Raw genomic sequence first — 22,041 nt, 5'->3', positions numbered from 1 at the left:
TATTTACACTGTACGCTTGAACATACAGTCACACTTCTGTATCTATGCAAATTTCCTTGTGTAATTGGCAGCTTCCCTGCACTTTTCCTGTGCCGTACTTGAGTTGTGATGGACCTGATGCTAGCAGCTGGCTATGTGAGGCAGGGAGCTTGATCTTCTGACTTACGTTGGCACTGGTTGTCCCTGAATCAGGGAACGTCAGCTGATTCGTGGCAATATCACCTTTGTTTGGATATGATGGAGAGTTGAGGCACTGGAAATTTTGTGATTGTGGTCTGAGTTCTGTAAGGTACTTGGTATCCAAAAAAAATTAGTATCTGGGGAAAAAAGCTGTAAAAAAGCTACTTTAGGCCTAACAAGCGGTGAAGAAGTAAAGTTTTGAAATAACTGAATTGCACAGTAGAGCTTGTAATTTGTTTTGGAATAGCATTTTTAACAGATTCCATTACCCATATGCTATGTATATGTGATAAATATCTGCACCCCTTTATTTTTGAAGCAAACTCATGAAGATTCTTGTTCAGCAAAAAAAAAATCCTTTATCACAATGTGTTTTAAATCCATGTTTCTTTCTGTGTGTTTTATATATATATATATATATATATATATATATATAATTTGTAATTTTGCCAGCCTGTGTTGTAATTTTGACATTTGAAGCTTTGTGGCCATTTGTAGTCAGTAAGACTTGCATCAGTGGAAGAAGGACTAGATCTACAAATCTTTTTCTTGCAATTATTTAAATACATGGATGTATTTACAGGATTTAGAGGAACTAATCAAGTCCATTAAGTAGGTAAGCATGTTCTGCAGTGCCCAGGAGGGCTGTGGCAAGGCTGACCTGCAGCAAGGTGCTTCAACCAAAGCCATGAATTTGAGCCTTTTGTCTGGATTCCTGACAGAGGCTCAGTTGAAATAGATACCAGGACTAAAGGGATCAGAAGGGGCCATAAGTGGTGGCCACTTTGCTTCCTGGTATGGTGCTGGCTATGAGAAAGTTCAGCTTGCCCATGCAATGGGCCCAACAAGCAGGCTACAACTGCTGGCAGGGTTAGGACTATCATCATCAAATGTCTTTTTTTAATGAAATCAAAGGAGAACATAATTGTCATTAAAACTTATAAATGAAACTTATTCCAGGTGAATGTAAGCCTCTCATATTTAAATACTGTTATAATGAAACGAAATCCAGTCTAGTTACTTACTTCTAGGTCTGTAATGCTTCCAATTTAAACTGTTCTAACTTCCCTGGTAGACATGATTGATTACATTTTTCAACTTGATTAACTTCCAGGAATGCATAGAGGAAAAATGCTGAGGGAAACGGAAAGAAGGAAAATGGGAAATATACTGTGCATCAGGTGCATGTGGTTTTTTTTTAAGGTGACGACTGTTAAAAGAATAAGAGAGCTCTAAATGTCAGTATCTTCCTGTTTCAGCTGGGTGATGCCAGTGCCAAGGCAAAGCAAGGCCCCATGTCCATCTTTCATAGACGTGTGTCTGGTTGCAGGCAGATGGGAACAGGCCACGGATCGCTGTCTAGTACTTAAGGATTTGGTAATGTGCTTAAGGAAAGCCCTCTGGAAGAGAGCCTGTTGCTTCCAAACCCATCAAAAACTGGCTCCTCTTCTCCTTTAGTTGTGTTGCCTTTTTCTGGACCTACTTCACAAACTTCTGGAAGCTGCAGTAATAAGAAATTTGGGTAAAAGAGGCTGCTTGCATGAACGTGGAGATTAATTAGGATGTAGCTAAAGCAGTCTGGCCAGTTGTTATAAAGTCACCTGCTGACAGCTGAGCACTATTTCCAGTTTTCACAAAGCTTGTGTTCTCTTTTCAGGAAGCTTGTGTAGACATTGGAGGTCAGTCAAGGAATAAGAATTCTTTTATATTTCAGTGCTTTTTTAATGCTTTAAAGACCAAATGACATGAAGCATACCATTTTGAGGCTGAAGGTAACCATAAAGTTAAATGTTCTACCCAGTCTCAGAATTTCCGTGACTTCCCCCAGTATTCCTCTGAAGATGTCCTTTCTGTAGGGCTTGAATCTTGGTCTTGAGGAAAAAGGGAAGATGTGGAACAATATAGTGGTTAAAATCTGATAGAGGTGCATGTAACGTATGACTACATCTAATTATAGGGTGCTGATGGAGGAAAGGGTTTAGAATTATCTTCTTCCAGAGTTTTTCTGATGATACAGGCAGGAAAATTCCCTGCTATGGGCAGTGGGTTTTTGTTTTAGCACTTACTAGTTTTTACTTCTTTTTACTTTACTTTATGAATAGCCAACATATTGGAGAAGAGAAGACTGAGAGGGGACCTTTTCAATGTATACAAATATTTGAAGGGCAAGTGTCAAGAGGATGGGGCTGAACTCTTTTCAGTGGTGCCCAGCAACAGGACAAGAGGCAATGGGCACAAACTGAAGCACAGGAATTTCTGGCTGAATATGAGGAAACTTTTATTTACTGTAAGGGTGTCAGAGTTAGGAATAGGTTGCACAGAGAGGTTGTGGAGTCTCCTTCTCTGGAGATACTCAAAACCCACCTGGATGCCATCCTGTGAGACGTGAGCTAGATGACCCTGCTTGGCAGGGACACTGGACCAGATGATCTGCAGAGGTCCCTTCCAACCTCCACTATTCTGTGATTTAACTGATAATACTACGCACAGGATTTGCATGCTGTGTCTCTTTCCCAGATTTTTAATAACATCCAAGCCTCTAGTATCTGTAGCAGTCTGAATTAATAATATGCATGGGAGTTATACTGTACATGTGCCAGATGTGAATTTGGCCCAGTGTTTTCATGATTACTTGTGCCTAAGTATGCTTGCTATGCCTTTTTGTTTTATGAAATACCTCATTTGCTATGTGTGTAGAAGAATCAATTAGTAATTCTGGAGGATGGTTTTGCAGCTTGTTGGACCTGGTGCTTAGGGATATGGTTTAGTGACATTGGTAGTAAGGTGATGATTGGACAAGATGATCTTGGAGGCCTTTCCCAACCTTAATAAATTTATGATTCTATGATAGATAAGCAGAAATAAGTATATGATGTTAAAGGTGTTCTGATTTTCGGGGGGGCAGGAAGCTGTTATATAGGAAAAATAGTGATATTGGGCTGTTTATGTAAGCATGGGTATCTCTGTAAACCCAGTATATTTAGTAAGGTTTCAGTTTTGAAGCCCCAGTAGCATTTGGGGGAAACAAAGTTCACAGCTGAAATACAGCCCATCTGGACCGATAAGAATATTCTGACTGAATTACTATTTCAGCGAGGGATATTTGCGTGGAGGAGCCTGCTTTTTCTAACTGGCACGGCAGTGTCCGTTCAGCTGGCCAGAATGCCCTACCGATGATTTTTGACTGCAATTTGCAATCAGGCAAGATGCTGCCATTATCGTTCTTTTGTCTGGTATTGCTATTGGAGTAGATATTTTATTTTCTAACGCTGTGGAAAACCTTGAACTGCCAAAGCTGTATTTCACCAGGTCTTGTGAGGGAAGGAAATAAAACAGCGTGACAGTTAATTACGGCCGTGGCAGTTGGACTGAGAGGACCGCCTTGGCAGGTGCTCCTTGCTGACAGTTCACCCCTGCAAAGCCCTGACAGGAATGTCAGACTCGATAAAACCCCGCAGATGGTACAGGCGAGGCTGGTGTGGTAGCATGATGGCAGGGGGCTTTGGTTCATCAGGACCCTGCTGCCTCCCTTGTCTGTGGGGAGGCCGAGAGCCCTGCCAGAGAGCTCTGCTTCAACCCATGCTCGTTTTTTGATGCCAGCCATTCTGTCGTGTCAATGAGTTTTGCATTTGTTTTGATATGAAATTATTTCCAGAGATTCCAGGGAAGGAATTATTTGAGATGATATCGTGTCCAAGAGTACTTTTAAAACCCGTAAATTTTGATTGTTATTGCAATTCTTTTGTTAGAGAGAAAAATAAGAAAGGCAGCTTTTATCTGTGTGTAAATCTTGCCTGATAGGAAGTTTTGGAAAAGAGGGTGGGCTGCACTCCCTTCTCACAAAGCCTGTGTTACAGATTTCAGCTGTGTGGAGATTAATCCCCCTGCAGTAATTTATCCCGGCTGCATCTCCTGAGGCCTCCCCCTTCGGCCCCTCAGGTCTGCCTGAGGTGGGGTCATCTGGGCAGCGCTGGGCTCCTCGGGACGGGGCCTCCCACACTTCCTTCTGGTTTCCCAGCTTGTTGTGAATTTAAAAGTGCTCAGAAGGTTGCTGTGTGAATAGTTTATGCATTTTCACACCTACAGTTTAACAACGTAACCGAATTAAGGCCCTGATTCTGTACCGAAGGTGTTCAGATGGGCTTCAGCATCGCTGAAGTCAATAGCAGATGGAGAGTCGCTTGTTCTCCTTGACAGGATTTAATTGGAGGTCTGGATTTAAATATATTTTCCAATGAAAATAACATCTGCTGTTCTGAAAAAAACATTCATTGTCTTGGCTTTGGAAGTATTCTAGGTTTTCAGCTGATGTAAATGTACATTTGCATCGGCTTGCAATGGGGATGCTTAGTGAATTTCATCATGAGGTGAAATCGTACATACTGCTTTCTTGAACTTCTATGTCCAAATATTAAGGACCCTGTTAGATAAAGGGGAGAAAAGAATAAAAGGGTGCTAAACAGCTAAAACCGTGCTAAACAGCTAAAACCATGCAAAACAAGAAAGCTGTTTCAGTCAGCAAACTACCTGTGGCAAGAAAGGTAGCACTGAGATCTGACAATTGCATACATCTGTTTATGTCTGGAAGCAGTTTCCTTAGGGTGAAGAGCTGGATGTGCTGATGTACTCCTTGATGCTGTGGTAGAATCGGGTCACAGTTGCTTTTATATTCATGGGAAGAAGTCCCAGAGTGGCTTAAGGTGCTCACGTGGGAGGGACAGTGCCTGTTGGTGTCTGAATCTGGGTGGTTAGATGGGCGTAGGATGAGGCCAGAGATGAGAAGGAAGGGTGCTATGGATGGCCTTCACCTGCTCGATGCAATTTGGAGCTGGCGTCCAGGTCTCTTACTTCCAGCAGACAAGGCCAAAATTAATTCAGGTTAACGGTGACGCTTTGGTATGCTGCAGCAGGTGTGTTTTCTTTTGCCAGAATGCACACTGGAAGCGCCTTCAGCTATAATAAAATACTGAGGAGAGGTTTCATTTTCCTTATTCCCCGTGAAGAGCCTGTCTTAATCCGCCAGCAGTCTTCGCTGGTGGGCTCGGCAGTTCTGGAAGTCTCTCTGCTGGTCGAGGGCAGCGCGTGCAGGAGCGCGGGCGTGCTTGGCCTGGGGCTCTTGGGGCTCTTGCAGCATTAGCTGGAACCTCGTGCAGGGGAGGATATCTGGCTCTGGCTGATGTGGTAAACTAATACAAATGAATACCTTTTTTTTTGCCTTTAAAACTACTTCATCGAGGATTTAGGAGTTGGCAAAAAGATTAAAAGAGCACGTAGCCCACAGACTGATGGATTTTGTTATGAGATTACTTCAAATTCTCAGGCCCGCGCGAAGCAGCCAGGCTCCTCTTTCCTCACACGTTTTCATTTTGAAGCTCAAGGTATTTCTGGTCGAGGCACGGCTCTTGCATGCACACGCCCGTGCACACATGGCCCTGCGTGGATTATGTAAGGTTCCTGATGCCGACCGCCAGGATTTGCAGGCGGCGTGTTGACAGGAAATTAGTTTGTACCCGTACGTGCCTTTAGCGAGCTATTTCCATGCGGTCGTGATGATGACATCGAGGCACGAAGGTCAGGTAGAGAGAGGGGGGCGAAGACGCCGCTCGGCTGGAAGTTGGTTTTGGCAGCGCCCGCCTGGGACTGGAGGGTTAATCATCATTTGTGGCTCTGACTGCCGCTTGCGTCAAAAGTCCAGGCAGCCTTAATGAACATTGCCTGTGTTAATTTGAAACCCTTGCTGGGAAATCATGGGAAAATGGAAAAATGCATACTTGCGTGGCACCCTTCAGATTAATGGCTTAGGCAGCGCGAGGGCTCTCAGCGCGCGGTGCTGCGCTGCTCCGGCTCTGAGCGGCTGGTAAAGAGATCTGGCTCGGTAAACATGTGCCTTCCCCTGATTTCACGGGGGATCCTCGTAAGCCAAAAGCTAATTTGCTCTAGACTCTGTGCTAAATATGGTGCATCGTATGATGGCTTAGTGAACTATGTAAATAAAAGCACTAAAATTGAAAACTTCTGGTCACAGATCAGACGTGGCTTCATTTGGTACTGCTGTTATTATTGGTATTTTTGGCCTGCGTGGTTTTGAAACCTTCTTACTCTTTTTAACAGCCCCTAGTAAAAGCCCCTAGTATTACCCTTGTAAAAGCCCTTAGTATTGTGCTGGTATCTCCCCTTAATTGTTTATTGGGTATTAGAATCAATGATTGCTTAACTGCAATTTTCTGATTATACCCTAATTGTGTGAAAGCTTTTTCAATGTATGTTCCCCTGTAACAGCAGGGGTTTTCTTTAGAGTAAATATTTTTTTTTCTTTTTAGTCCAATACTTGTAAGAGCAACGTTTATATTGGGGAAAGATGTAATATCCGTTCTAGCCACCTCTTTATAAACAAGCATTTCTCCTTTGTTTCCTTTAAAAAAAAAAAAAAAAAAAAACAATTTAGCATCCCCCTCCCCCCAGGCCTTCTAGCTTCAGATCATCTCATGTAATTTTAACATTTTGGTCCCAGACTTAATACTTTTTTCCCTTTGCTTAGCTTTTTCTTGTGTGTGATCCGTGGGGTATAAAGTTGAGTGAATGTGAAACTTGTGCAGGATGGGAGGCCTGAATCCCTCCTGAGACTAGCTTATGTTACAAAGTTGATTTTAATTTCCTTTAAGTTCTGTGTCCTTCGAAAAGCATTTACTATCCTTGCACAACACCTGAAGTGTTTTATCACATGCAGCCCCCTGCAAGTCAATGGGGCTGTGACCCGGGGGTATGTTAGAAATGCTCTGATCCCACTCGGGAGCTCCTAACCTGGCTACAGCAAACCAGAAAGCTGACAATGAGCTAACCCAAGTCCCTTCTCTAATATTTCTTAGCAATCTAAATATTCTGTTAGCCAACATTTATTATAGCCCCTCAAAGATATTTTCCAGGCTAGGTCTGATAAGTTAACTGTTTTGCTCTGGAAAATTACAGAACCAGTTGTAGAACGGGAAAGTTGGAGAGATTGCTAAGAGAAAATCTATTGCTTTGCCTCCGAGGTGTTTGGGAAGCTGCAGCAGCTCCGCAGCTAAGTGGGTGCCTCTGGTGCCACATCCACCGGGAAAGCTCTGAGCACTCCTATTTCAGAATAAATATTGCTTTTCAGAAATCAAGAGACTTATTTTGTTAAATTGTACTGGAAAAAGGCTGTTTGAGGGTGGAAAAAGTGAAGTTACCTAGCGCGCAGAGAGGGAAGCGGTGCCAGCAGCCCCTTCCCAGAGGCAAAGGGATAAGCGTGGCTGTGGGCTTTTTCCCCCAAATGGCACAGGTGTGTGTGGAGGCAGCTGGTGTCTGAGCTGTGCCAGGAGCCCTACCCATGGCTGCCGACAGTGGTGGGCAAAAGCCAGGCTCACGGGGGCTTCACTTCTAGCACCTGGGTGCCAGAAGGAGCTTTGGGGATGCTGGCCCACAGCCTGGCACCACAGGAGGCACACATCCTGCCCCTTCCGAGCACGGTCCTGGTGGTGGGGCAGCTTTTCTTGCTTTGTTTCACTCATTTCCTCTTTTTTTTTTTTTTTTTTTTTTTTTGTCCTTCCCTCCTCCACCACCTCTCTGACTAGGGGAGAACTGACACGTGTTTGCATTATTCCTATAGCTAACACCGGCTGTAATACACTAATTCCATAAACACATACTGAAACACGCAGTTTCATCTGTATGTACCTAGAGCTTGGTGCTGAAAGGAAAACCCATACATCGTGGGTGTAGTGCATCTGAGCATATACAGTTACCTGTGTGCAGTCCCAGTGTCTCCTAGGCATAGCACCTTTTCAAAAGTAAAGCATGACATGACGTGCAGTCACCTATTTTATAATATTTCAGAAATAAAGCCTCTTTATGGAGAATGAGGAAGATGTGATAGTGTAAAGAATGCAGCTGTTGATAAGATTTATCACTTATTGCAACATAGGTCCTTGGTCTCTTGGTGTGATTTATGCAATGTCTTCTGCATCCTTCATTATTCATGTGAATATATGTACGCACGTGTATGCACACAAATACATGATAAATTTATAGGAAGAATGTGGTACATCACTTAATCTTTTTAAGATGTTAAAAGATTTAATGAAAGTGTTATATATACATACATATTTATATATTTCTGTATTGTGTTTTGCTACATATATTTAAGCAATTCAAGCAATTCGCTGTGAACATTGACATTACCAGAGTTAATTCCAGACTAAAATAAATAAATAAAGCTTAAAATAGTTTATGCCTGGCCTGTTTAGGTTTTTCACATATTGGCAATTTCAAAACTGGAACTTTCTGTTTCTCAGTCTTTTTTTTTGTGGTGTCTGGAAAATCAACTGACCTAAAGGACTGACAATGCTTTTATGAAAGAGTTGGTCAACACTCAATTTTTACTCGTTTGATGGGGAGAATACAAAAATGTAGAGCAACTCTGCAAAATACATAACTACCGAATTTTTATACTTCATGGATTGGTGTAAGCACTGACTTGGATGGTGCTGAAAACTGAAGTTTGTTTGACTAGTAAAAAATCTGCATGGATTCAGTTGTTATAAAAATGTTTATTCCAGATATCCACATTGTGTTAAATCTCCACAGCCTATACAGCAGGGTAGAAAGCAACAAACCTCAGTTGTTTTTCAAAGATGGCTTGCTATTGACTAACTCTCTATTTTGCGTTTTCTCACTTCATATGATTGTTTATTTTACCTTCAGCTGTTGAAGGTGAAAATAAACATTACAATTGCAATAAAGAGAAACTAAGTTTCTGTTGAAACACTTTTGCAAATTGAAAAGCAAAATGTATTCTTCCTTTTCTCCAAATTTCTGGGAAGGGTAAGCTAATGCTAATACTGATTTTTTTTTTATTATTATTTTTTTCAATCAGCTCTTCAGGTGCTGGAAATGTAGCAGACCGTGTCTTGGCTCAGTTGTTAACGGAAATGGATGGGATAGAGCAGCTGAAGGACGTGACAATTTTGGCAGCTACAAACAGACCGGACATGATAGACAAGGTATAAATAGATGCAGGGTGGTATATACTGTTCTCTTGAGAAGACCAGTTTATGGAATAATTCATTTCTCTTTGTTTACTCTCCAAACTGTTGTCTAATAAATTAATGATTAAGAGTAGATGTTGGGAAATGGTGACAAGGCAAAGGAAAGGTTTACGTCCCTGCCTTTTTTTTCCCCTCTTAAAAAATTTCAACAGAAACAAAATGTTCTCTGATATCCCTAAGTATCCGTTTCCTAGAAGAAATTATTCCTAAATCAAGCTCATTGAACTTGTGCAACAACATTTCTGTCAAACTGCTTTTGTGGGTTTTGCTTCTGTTGTGTTTGTTTATGCAAGGGTTTGCTGGACTGTCGGTTTCATTAGTTACTTCCTTTCAAAAGATTAAGTATCTCCTTGGTGCCACTCGCCTGCTGCCAGCAGTAGGGGTTCCAACTGCAGACAGCGCACTTTCTCCTTAGGTCTCACAGCAGCTCTGCTGGAGCGACAGGTTTGTAAAAACAAAGGGGTTGTAACAAAGCAGAAGGCCTCCAAACACAAAACTAACCCAGCAGCCCTCTAGAAAATCCACTTTAAAACAGTCTGTCACTGCTGGGTCTTCTCACAGCTAAGTGCAGCAGACGGACTGGGCTGGAGTGATTTCCTTTAAGATATGTTTTGCAGTGTTGGTGAGATTCTTGATTCTACAGCTTTTCACCCTCACAACATTCATAATTTGACGACAAGCTAAGGAAATTTATTTTTCCTGATCTTTAATAGTGTTTCTTAAAAGTTTTATAAATATTTTCCATGTTCCATTTTAAGATATTTCTGTAATAGTGTTTTTTCTTCTGGTCTTGAAGTGTTCAGGCATAAAATAGGTACAAATGCATGCTTTTAAAGTAAGGTTAATTTACACATGAAGTCTTGAGGAAAAATAAAATTGTGTTTTGGCTCCTGAACACAGCCTCTTTCCTTTTGAACTGAAGGAAGCAACTCAGCTGACAGTGTCCTGATAAAGGTTCACTTTTGTTAGAATTTTCTAGGTGTATGTCAACTGTATTTCCATCACTGATGCAAACTCAGATCTCTTAAAGACGTGACTGAAAGTTTTTATTTTCATCTGATGGTAAAAACTTGACTTCTGTGCATCTGAATTTGGTGGGGTTGATGAGGGGAGCTGTTGCTTCTGAAAAGACCTGTTGGTATATCCACTTTTCTAGGAATACTTTGTTTTAACTAAAAGCCAGGAGATGGAGAGGGATGGCGTATCACAGAATAGGTGGCCCAGTCAGAGGAGAGATGGGCTTACACAGAGATGAGCTGGGTCCTGCAGCATCACTGAACCGAGGCACCAGCGATACTTGCAGCCAGAAAGGATGAACAGATAGCACGTTGTGGAAACCACTCTGTCAACTCCACCTGCTTTACTTTCTTGTGTTTATCAGCAACATCTGAAAGCTCTGTGGGTAACGAGCTGTGGTAGCCACCACAGGGAGGATTTTTAGACACTGTGAAGGCTGAGAGGAAGAATATTATACATATGTGTCCCTGCAGAGTGTTAAGGAACTGCCATGGTACAGGGTTGGAAGAAAAGAAATGTAGAACAAGCAGCACACTTGTGTTCATATGGCAGTGTTAGGCTGGTAGATACTAAACCCAATAAAGCTGTTTGTCCTGACCCAAAATGTAAAGAAAAGGTCTATGCTGTGTGAGACAGTGCCCCTCAGAGTAGCAAGTTGTGTGATTATAGAAATTGTATTAGTGAGAAACCATAAATGGGTATTTAAGATATTTTTTATACTATTTTTGCTAAGACATAAAGGAAAAAAAAGTTCTGATAGTTTTGTAGAAAGAGTTCACTTATAGAATAACAGAGCAAACTTTCACCAATCCGGAAAAGGGGCTTACACTAATGTTTAAAGGGAGTGGAGAATCACATTCGTGTTGGTATAATGCTCATCATGCTTCATCCAGGCCACACAGGCTACACCAGTGCAATAGTTGCACATTTTCTTCCCCAGGGGGAAAAAAAAAAAAAAAAAAAGACTGACACCAGAAAGTGTGTGTATTATGAACTTCACTTAGTGGACAGTTTTCAGTCTGGGTTTATAGTGATGCCCATGAGTCTGTCAAATTTTATTAAATCAATTAATATTTTATATGGAATAATAGTTCAACAATGTAGTACAATAACTAAGTGTCCTCTTTGCATAGCTGTATCGTGACTGTACTGTAATTTTTAATGCATGAACTTTACATGTTGTATGCAGGCACAAGGCAATCTTTACTTCCAGGTACTGAGAACATGTTGGGTATATTTTTTTGTGACTATGTTTTAGATTTTCAAACCAAGAAATGTTTGAGGAGTGCGTGCTTTGTGAGTTTTAAATACTTGCAGAATTGGTAATAATTGATTCAATCTTCATTTATGTCTGCTTCTTAATGGATAAATATGTGATGATTAATCTTCTGCACTTTTGAGAAAAACACATGGGAATATCACATATAAGGGTATTCCCCTGAGCCTAGTGCAGACTTCGTCATCCCTGCAAACACTACACTGTGTTGCTTTTGCATGGTGAGTAGTTTTGAGTCAGCCTTTATAGAGTTATGTTTAATTTTAAACTTGTTTTGACTTGTTACAAATGTCTATTAATAAGAAAATTTCTCTGAGATGTCATGATTTAATTGAAATATTATTTCAACCTCAAGTTGTGTCCTGTGTTTGTAGCACTTAGCTACTTTGCATCCCATTCATGTGATGCTGAAAATACTTGGGGATAGTTTCCTTTATTTTTGTAAGAAAACAAAACCAGCACATACCGTTTTCATCCCGTGTATGATGCAGGAAGAGCAGTTTCTACTAGAAGGGAGATATTCTGGAACAAGATGTTCTGAACATTCTTTGAAAGTGATACAGAAACAAAACAACTCTGAGTCAGTAATAATAGTAAAACTTCCCTTTTATTCTTGATTTATTTATTTATTTTACTGTAGACGTAGAATTGATGAGCAATAGTAGGAAAAATATTTTTATTTTTGGTGACTTCTACATTCAAGAGTGATTTTTCATGCCTAAAAAAAATTTGCAGTAGTTTTATGGAGCTGCTTGTGATTCAGAGCTTTTCTGTGTTCAGATATCAGTTGGCCTAAGAAGAGATTTCACTTGTGGCTACAAACTTCACATAAAACATTTTGAGCACCATGTCTATTTTGATTAGCTTGAATTAAACATTTTATGCAGACATACATGGATGAACTTTCTGGTGTAGTCCAAGAGATTTCCATGGAAGAAGACCTACGCCAGTTCAACAGGATTGGGTGGCCTTTTTTTCTCTTGCAATGGTTTTGCAAGATTTTTAACACTGGGCTTAATTCTTGGATGAGAAGGGTGAATTGCTATCATTATCTGCCCATGCAGATACCTTTCTCCTCTTCAGCAGCAGCGTATGTAATGAAGGAAGGGAGGCTGTCAGATCCTCGGGGACCTTGGTGAATGTTTCAGCACAGGAAGCAAGATGCGTGCTGCTGCAGCATCAGATAGTTTTACCTCCTGCTGGGTCAAATTTGAATGTCAAACACATTAGCTGAGATGTAAAACACGAGGCGCTGAGTGAAGTGATGGCCTGTGGTATAGGATGACATCCTGGTGCTCCTGACAGCCCCACTTCTCCTCATGGGGTGCAGAAAAGATGTATCCTCAAATATGCTATTTGCATAAGAATGACAGGATGTGATAGGACAAATGAAGATTAACGAGATGCTGTGCTGTCAGTGTTGCCCATTGTCTCTAGATTGATGATGGTCTGGATTTCATCGGTGTTCGTGGGCTCAAATCAGAAACTGTACTGGTAGAGTGAATACTGAAGAACTGGGTCTTTAAAAATGCTGGTTTAGTGCAGGGGAGCTTGGCTTCTCATCTTGAAGTATCTTAAGTGCTAGTATAAGAGCATGTGCTCTGTGGTTTGTGCCAGCACAGAGGATTTTTGCTGCCTCCTTTTGCACATTTATTTTGCTTTCAAAACCTTTATACTCCCCAGCCTTTCTCCTCACTTTCTTTCTCTACCTTCACCCCCAAGGCTTGGTCCATGCTGTTCTGCAGAGAAGCACCAGAGAAGAAGCTCTGTTGGCTTCAATGTATTAGTCACTGGGGGTGAATTCAGCTTATTTAGTTTAAGAATTGTGTAGATACTGAGTTGTCTGTTCTGCTTATGTGAACAAAATAAAACTGCAGCCTGTATTCTTCCTAGCAACTGCCAAGTATGGGGAAAGAGAATAAAAGTCTCTTCCCCTGTGGTTCATTTGGGTTTTGGACAAGTTCTTTTGGTCAGAAAAGTCAAACAGAGGTTCAACAAGTTGATCTGACCCTTAAAACGTTGATTACTGTATAGCTTTGGGACAACCTTAACTTAAAGTGGCTTGTTCTGATGAAAATTAAAAAAAAAAAAAAAAAAAAAAAAAGTGTGATAGAGCCATTTGGCAGAATCAGTAAAGAAATTATAATTTCTTGCCTGCAGCAAAAGTAAATAATCTTTCCTCTTTAAAAACATCAAAGTTCTGTCTTTCTGAAGGCTTATGGAAGAAATTCAAATATTTAGGTTTGCCGTTTTACAAGTTAAAAGAAATAGGAAAGAATCTTGCATATTTATTCCTTATTGTCTGGAAACGTGTGTGTGCTGTTATAAAGCAGGTGACACTGCAAGCATGCTTAGCAAGTCAGATGCAGTGGCAGTAACCCAGCTCACTGTCATGCTCTATGTTCTTCTGTTTACATGCTTACCTATCTGTGATACCTGTTTTGGTCAGATATTTTTTACGAGAGGGCCTTCCTATGTTACAGCCTGACTTGGTAGGATTTCGGTCTTCCCAAATACGGTGTGGGCCTGTGGAGTTAGGAGCCATGTTACCCACCAGCTGTGTGCTGTGTTCCCCCTCTGTAACCCCCTGCCCCCAAGTTTGATCCAAGATCATAGCTCCAGGTTGGAAGGAGCCCTGGAGGTCTTATGGTCCAACCTCCTGCTTGAGCAGGGCCAACTTCAATGTCGCTCAGGACTCGTCCAGGAGACCTTTGAGTTTCTCCAAGGATGGAGATTTCACAGCCTCTCTGGGCACCTGCTCCATGTTTGACCATCCTCACCATGAAGAGTGTGTTTCTTTCTTTTCCTTCTATCTAGCAGTCTAGCTTGCTGCAACCTGTGCCTGTCGCCCTAGTGTGTATCTCTGAGAAGAGGCTGGTGCCATCAGCTCTACAAACCATCCTACCTCTCCCTGCTGCTTTAGGTACTTCAGCACAGGTAGAATTGTACACAGACTTGTGAAGGGGAACTGCTAAATGGCATTAGGACTCTAGAGAGGGAAACGTAAGTATTTCTACCTATTCATTGTGCTCTGCATTGGGTTTGGTTTGAGGAGAAGCAGTCAGGTGAGCTGAGTCCCAGCCAGGGAGCTAGGATATGCCTCTGGCTGCCACTTCTCAGTATTGCCTCTATGCCGATTTCATCCAGGTTTGGAAGACCAGTGGCACAAGAGTTGGGTGCCTTTTAGAAGGAGACAGTGTTGGGATACTTAAGGCTTGGCAAAATATTTCGTGATAGTTGGATAAACTAGTACCAAGTAAACATGAGTTAGAGTGAAGCCTTGTTATTTATTTCATTTGGTACTGCTAAGTTACTAGAGTTGAAGTCCATTCTGGGGACCACTGGGGATAACTAACAAGTGATTTTTTAAACTACATGCCTTGCCTGATATCATATTACTGAAATCAGTCTTCATTTGTATATGGGCTTTGTAGTCATCACTAGAATAGAACAGGTGGGAATGTATTTCAGAATAGCAATCAAAGCATGTAAATGCAATCACCATGCCTCTCCATACTGCTGAACCATTATTTTTTCCTTTTTTTTTTAAATATATATATATATATTTTTTTTTACTTTAAACAGTGAAATGCCTCTCTGCTCGTCAAAGGGCACTCCTCATATTATTCTAAAGCCCTGGGATTAAAAATAGAGAAGAGAGATTTTGTGTCTTGTGACTTTTTAGTCAGCCAGCACCTAGAGTGCTTACATCATTTTGCCCAGGTGCAAGCATGGTTCTTTGAAATAACAGAAGATGTGGGATTTCTTTTGAAGACAAGATTGTTCTGGAGCATATAATAAATTTTCAGAAAATGAAGCTTTAGGGAAAAATGATATCAAACTACATGCCATTGAAAAAAGGATCTGATATTCTGAAATCATTTCACAATCTTGGCACCATCACATTTTCCTTCAATTGCTTTTCTCTGGTATGTGTTTGGGTTTTACCCTTAATGCAGTTAAACTTGCAATTCTGACCAGGGCCAAGAGGTGCTCTGGAAAGTAGCTGTTTCTCAGAGTCTAATCTTACCGTTATTAATGTAAGTTGTTTACATCTTAGGGTGATTAAGAGCTTTATAAGTTTGTTTAAAAGAAAAAAGGCAAAAGAGTAAGTGAAATGATTTTAAAATTGTCACAAATTCTTTTCACCTGCCAAACTGAAAAGTCTAAATAGATACAGATGATGAGCACTGCTGTTTACTGGCCAAGACCTCCGAGTTGTTGATTTGAGGCTGGATTGCAGAGTGACCCGAGAATCCCTGAAGAGCTTTACCACCCTGTTTGAATGCCGAGGCAGTTTCTGTGTTCGTGGGCATATTTATGAAGTTTCTCTTTAAGTCAAGAACTGGGTTTTAAGATTCACCTGAAGCTCTCTCCTCCCCACCCCCCTCGCTGATGAAAACTTTGTTTTCTCACCAGTACAGCAAATAAAATATTTCCAGGTGTGCAAAAGTGATTTTTGTTTCCAGCATCGATTGTCAGAGTGTGGAGGACTGAGTAGTAAATCAGCCTTAAGGCTGCTCTGGTTTTAAAAAACAGAATCTTAGTGGTGACAGCTGAAGAGCACTGTGACTTTTTCACTCAAGATTTATTACTTGCCTGAAAAGAAGGGTTGGAGGGAAAACTTGCTGGGCTGCATATTTTCTCCTTTAACAGATATAGTATAGGGCCAGGATAAATTGGCTTTATTTTGTCTGTGAAAACATACAACCAAACAGTGTATGTAAAAATATAATAGTTTTACTTCAAATAGAACAGAAAAGTAAATATGCCTGCTCTTATTCTTTATAACGGAAAGCATTCCTTACATTGACTCAGTCGTGTATTTTAGCATCACTAATAACTTTCATAGACTTCTCTCCAACACGTGCCAGAAAACTGATTTGAAGGTATCAAGGCATATTTATTTCATTTGGAAAAGTAAAAAAATAAAAAATAAAATAAAAAAGGGGAAGGTAAGGGCCATGGGCCAAAGTTTGTTCTTTCTCGTACCTCCCAGCCTCACAAAGTCCAGATGAGGAGCACAACAGGTCAGAAAGCCTCCAAATTATTAACAAAGTAGGAAATCTGAAAGGCTCTCAGATTGGTATGTGTGTGAATACCATCCTCAGTTCAATGAGTCCGTAATGGTGATACCAGGTTGTTACGTGGTTTTGTGTTTCTTTCTTTCAATTCTGTCATGAAAATGATGCTAAGAGAACATGAGAACATATGTTTTGGGGTTAACATGAATTGTACCTCTAAAAATGAAGTGGATTTGAGCAGTACCTATAAACAGGGTATAAAATCCTAAACATTGGGTTAGGTCATCTGTATTCTTCATGTGTGTTTAGTGCGAAACAAAGCACCTTTATCTAGAGAAGCAATACCAATTTTATGGTGGTTTCATGTACCTGTACAGTGATCTTTAACCCCTAAAACTTGTGCAACTGCTTGTAAAGGCACAAGTTTTAGCTTCCTATCTGAATTACTTGAGAACAGCCCACGGGATGCTAATGTCTTCCTGCTAAATCCTTCCAATTTGCTCATGTCAAGTGTTGGGGTCGCGTGGAGGAGGGTGCAGCTGGGGTGCTGGGCTTGGCTTTGTTCCTGAAGGAGCATCCTCAGGAGCTGTCGAGGCCTTGGTGGGGATCAGTGCCCCCTGGCAGATGAGCAAAGTGCAGTGAGGCGTATTTCACAGTCAATGTGTTGGACAGCATGAATCTTTTTATATTTATTAAGCTTCATTAAGGTAGCGATAATAGTTAAGGAAGAGATGTTCCAAGAGGACTTGCTTTTTAAATATTTGTGGAATGACTCTGGAAAGGATGTTAGTGTGGTCCTTTCAGCTACAGAGCTAGAGCAATGGCCGCAATTAGGGTACTTGGGCTGTGGCCACGGACCCATTTAGGGCTTGGTTTGCACTTGGTCTTCTGCCCAGCCTTCCTTGTTGTGGATGAAGTGTGCAGTACGCGTATAGTTTTTTGTGTATGCTATATTAAAATTGCATTACAGAGCACATTGTGCTTGTTGAGCTCTCGTGAATTCAGAACTGCCATAGGTGAGGTTGCGTGTACAACCTCCGTTCATTCTTCATTGTGCATGTGCATCATCATGCCATCTTTAATTACCTTAATTAAAGCGTTATTCATTGTGCATGATTAATTAAATTGCATTAATTTAGAAAATTATTTTTACAAGTCATTATGATGGCCTCTACTTTAATTGCCCTACTACTTACATTTCCTTACTTTTAAGAGCTTTGATTTACACTGTTTCAAATCAGGTGAACAATTACTAGTTTCTGGAGTGAGCATCCAGAGCCCCTGGTGTAATATCCTATCGGTATCTTCATGGTTATCAGCAGTACAGGACCCTCTAGATCTGCCACAGAAAACTTGTTTGCTTGAAATAATTGGTAAATTGACAACTGTATTCAACTCCTTTACTGTTCTTTGTGGTGCCTACTAGGCAAGAATGGGACTTTCACCTGTTACCCAAGATATTTTCTGAGAATATAGGAATAGGTAGATAAACGACTTTTTCAGTAGTAATGTTTCTTCTAATATCCCATATCCATAACTATTCCCTCATATTATTTCCTTGTGTCATCTCCGTATTCAGTTTGCCTTCTCTCTCTTTATCCAGTATCATCTTGGTTTGTTTTTCCTTTATCTCCTGACCTCTTGACATTCAGCAAACCATCATCTATCCTCAGTATGATCCTTGCTCCTAATTTTTTTGCTCCATTGATATCAACTTTTTTGCTTGTTCTTGAATGTGTTTTGTTTTTCACAGTCTTTCTCCCCAAAACTGTAGCTCTTCTCAGTCATCTGAATAATCTCCCCAGGTTTTATCTCATCTTTATCTGCCTGCCCTGCCAGAATTCTCTGTGTCTTTTTCCTTTTGGGTTCCCATAATTAGTCCTTTCTTAATGAGCCTTGGTTTTGCCCCAGTGTTCGAACTCTTGGTTTCAGTGTTTTCATTCCTCATATGTCTCTTGTTCCTTCCGGTGCTGGCTCTGGTATCCTCTTTCTCCTCCTCCTGCTTGACTAGATTCAGGCAACTCCAATGAGAGGAGAGGTCATTTTCCTGCTGTAATTTTGGGAGCCTGGATGCAACATGGCCTGCAGACTCCTTGAGTCTTGGTAGTTTCAATCTTTCAGTGGTCAAAACTTGGAAAATGTATCTGCTAAATGTCAGGAAATCTCACAAAGCTTTTTCAAATTAAGATGTTTCAAATCCTTCTAACATGGTCAGAACTCAAGACCTCCCTCCAAAGGTTAGGGTGAAGTCATTTTATTAAGTTTTAAAAATTATAAACAAAGCGACATATTTTTCCTGGTCTCCTTCTCATGCAACAGCTGAAATGTTTTGACTGGAACATTACAAAACAAATCAGTTGAAGGCAGGCAGCCAGTTTGGAAAGGACAAGAAGGTCAAAGCTCATAATAGCATAAACTACTAAATGCGTGACCTTATAGAAGTCACCCATCATTTTACATAATAATAAGTGCTGATATTTCTCTCTCTCCTAATAGAGTGAAAAATGTTTTAGTAAAAATGGAAGTCATGGTGAAGCAGAAGGCTTAGCATTGTCCGTAACCCGGGTTTTGTATTCATCACACCTGAGTACAGCTTGGGACTGTGCTGGGAGAGAGGAGCAGGAGGTGGCTGGTGTACAGTTTCACTGTTTGCTTGTACACGTTAAGGTGGTGACCTCTTATGTTTTAGTTTTAGGCTTAGAAAATCTCTGAACCTCAGAGCTTTATAATGAGCAAGTTGGAACACGATCAAACTTTTTACATTAGTAAGGGACTCCGAAGAGCTGTTGAATGTAGGGATTAGTTGATATGCACTTGTTTCTCAGTAAGGATATCAGTAAGCTTTTTGGTTAAGGTACTTTATGGATATTGGATGTTATCATTAGCCCATTCAGTTGATGAGTAGTATATTTTTTGTGAAATTTCTATGGGGAGAAAGAAAAATAGGACTTTATAGGCAGTTTCCACTAGCTGATTTTTTTTTTCATGTTGAAAGAGCTCCAACTTTACATTTTATTTGCTCCAGCAGTGATAAAAGCTGATGTCTTGTACATCTGACATGTACTGCTTAGGCACAAGTAGAAATACCATTCGTGTGCAGTAAGTATAACAACAAAAGAGAATGGGTTTGTTTAAGAAAAACGTGTTCTTTCTGTAAGATCTTAGTTATTAAAAAGACTTTAACATCAAACTAAATGAACTCAGTACTGTAATAATATAGTATTAAAGAAAAAAGGAACGATCTGAGTCATTGATTCATAGTATATCATTTTCATAAGGTATGTGGAAGGTTTGTTATGCATATGTGCAGGAGCACAAACCTAGGGCTCTGTTCTCATACAAATGAGACATTAACATCTCTTGTGATCAGTGCAAGCTTGGTGAATGATTTTGTAGGTCACCAGAGTACCTCAGGGTTGCATATGCCAATGCAGTTTAATAACAAAACCTTATTTGAAGCTCCGTGTATTTGATGTATTTACAACTGTAGAAACTGTTTCAGAATCACAAGTTTCCTAAATTTTTGAAGTAGCCTAGAAAACCATGTAGACTACAAGGTCTTTGAAGTCAATTGAGAGAGAAGTGTCTGAAAGCCAAATGAGTATTTTGATTCAGTGATGCCAAGCAATGGTTGATATGAGTCCACTCTTCACTTCTGAAAATCTGAAGTGACTGCTCCTTTCGGGGCTTGAGTCTGTTACACGTTCTTACTTACCTGAAGAATTTAATTAAACAGGGTGTAGTTACTTCTTTTGTTGTAATTGCAAGTGCACACCATCCATGGTGAATTAAGCTTTGTGTTACAGAGAAGCATGTTTATGCCAGGCATACAGAAAACAGTTTAAAACAGCTCTTGCTACTTCAGATAGGATGCAGAGTTCATTTTTCCATTAATATCTTCATTCTAAATTATAATTCCAACATAAAAAACATATTATAAAAAGATATTTTGGGGAAGAGAAAAATCCGTTTTGAAATTAATTGTACACATTAAGTTCACACTGCTAACTACTGGTATTTTTCCCTGTAAACTCATATCAGCATCTGTAACTTTGTAAAAACAAGTCTTTTTCATTCCTATGCCCCTCCATTTCTTTTTTTTTTTTCCCCACATCTGCTTTGTTTTTTCCTGTACATGGAGTTTTGCTTTGGAAACTGTGTTTGGAAACTGGGTTGGCAAGATGATAGAGAAGGATGACAGAACTTGTTTCAGTGCCACCAGAGGGTTTTTTTTTTAGGTGAAGACAAAGAGGCAGAGAACTAATGAAGTATGATGATAAATAGAGGTAAATAAACCTGTTGAAACACCGGGCTGTTTCTTCAGAGGGTTGCAGCCATTGCTGGCTTAGACACTATGGCATGTGTATATGAATATGGTTCTGTGTTGCTTGCCAGAATACCTTCCAGAACCCTGCTAAGAGAAGGGAAGGCAAAGTAAGTACCTATCACTTCACAGATGGAAGAGATAAAGTGAAACATCACTGCAGTGCTCTTGTCGATGTTTCATCAACAAGTCAAAAAAAAAATGACAAAAAACAAAACCACCACCAATAAACAACAACAAAACAGCTCTGTGGGTATTCTCGAGTGTTTCCAAACAGAGCTGATGATGATTTTTATTTTCTCACAGAAGACACAGGATTTATGCTTTTCAATCCACGCTATGCGTCTGTTTCCCAGTTGTATATTTCTCTGTGCTCTGTTTCTAGCAGAGCAGTTGGCTCTCAGAGTAGCTGATATGCAAATCTGAAACTTTACCTTTCCCTTGTGCACACCCTTCCACCTTGCTATGAAGTTATGTAATCCTTTCGTTAAAATAAGTCAACTTCTGAAAAACTGGAATAGGTGAGCAAGGTGGCTCTGTGCAAAATGAGAGGAAAGCCAACTGTTCCTTATACCAAAGCTTTTTTATGTCTTCGGTCATCCTTGCTGCCCTTTCCTGAACCTTTTCCAGATCTGCTATATCCTTTTTGAGAGAAATGCATACATTTGAGTGACTGCAAACAATGTCCAAGGAATGGGTGAAACATGGTTTTGTATGGGTGCATAGTGGTGCTTTCTGTTTTTGTTCTTTACTCTTTTATCAGTATGCAATTTTGAACACTTGATTTGCTTGTTTGACTGCAGCCAAGCATCACGCTGAAGTTTTCATGACTGTTAAAACTAGAAAGTCTGTCTCTGAAGTGGTAATGGTTCATCTGAGAGGCTCTTCTTTTACATGTGAACGGAAGCCTGAATTTCCCATCTTCATCACTTCACATTTACTTTTATTGAATGTTGCAAAGTCTCCTGAGATTGTTGGAGGGTTCTTCACCCTCAGTCTTCCTCCTTGTTACTTTGAATCAAAGGTAACATCAGTTTCATCAAAAGTCATGGCTCCTGTATTATATCATTTCTTTGGTATTAACCTTGATAAATGAGATGTAAATTTTATACAGGAAAAATAGATGAGACAAAAGGATCTGTGTTGTGTTTCTAT

At 40.3% G+C, this 22,041-nt stretch overlaps 1 protein-coding gene across 4 annotated transcripts in view; it reads left to right on the top strand.

Moving 5' to 3' along the window:
• Positions 1–22,041, top strand: part of AFG2A (AFG2 AAA ATPase homolog A) — a 189,157-nt gene that overhangs the window by 47,769 nt on the left and 119,347 nt on the right. For 3 of the 4 annotated variants that reach the window (XR_003497102.3, XM_027456823.3, XM_027456824.3), the window contains exon 14: positions 9,074–9,200. Coding sequence is in view for 3 of the 4 variants with exons in the window: in XM_027456823.3 (XP_027312624.3) it covers positions 9,074–9,200 (127 nt within the window). In the remaining variant the exon portion in view is untranslated. Of the gene's footprint in view, positions 1–9,073; positions 9,201–10,401; positions 10,516–22,041 lie in introns of those variants that run through there. The other variant, XM_027456825.3, reaches the window with a different exon arrangement.

Source organism: Anas platyrhynchos, chromosome 4 (assembly GCF_047663525.1).
Source record: "Anas platyrhynchos isolate ZD024472 breed Pekin duck chromosome 4, IASCAAS_PekinDuck_T2T, whole genome shotgun sequence".
NCBI classification, from domain to species: Eukaryota; Metazoa; Chordata; class Aves; order Anseriformes; family Anatidae; genus Anas; species Anas platyrhynchos.
This window is presented reverse-complemented; position numbering and strand designations above follow the sequence as displayed.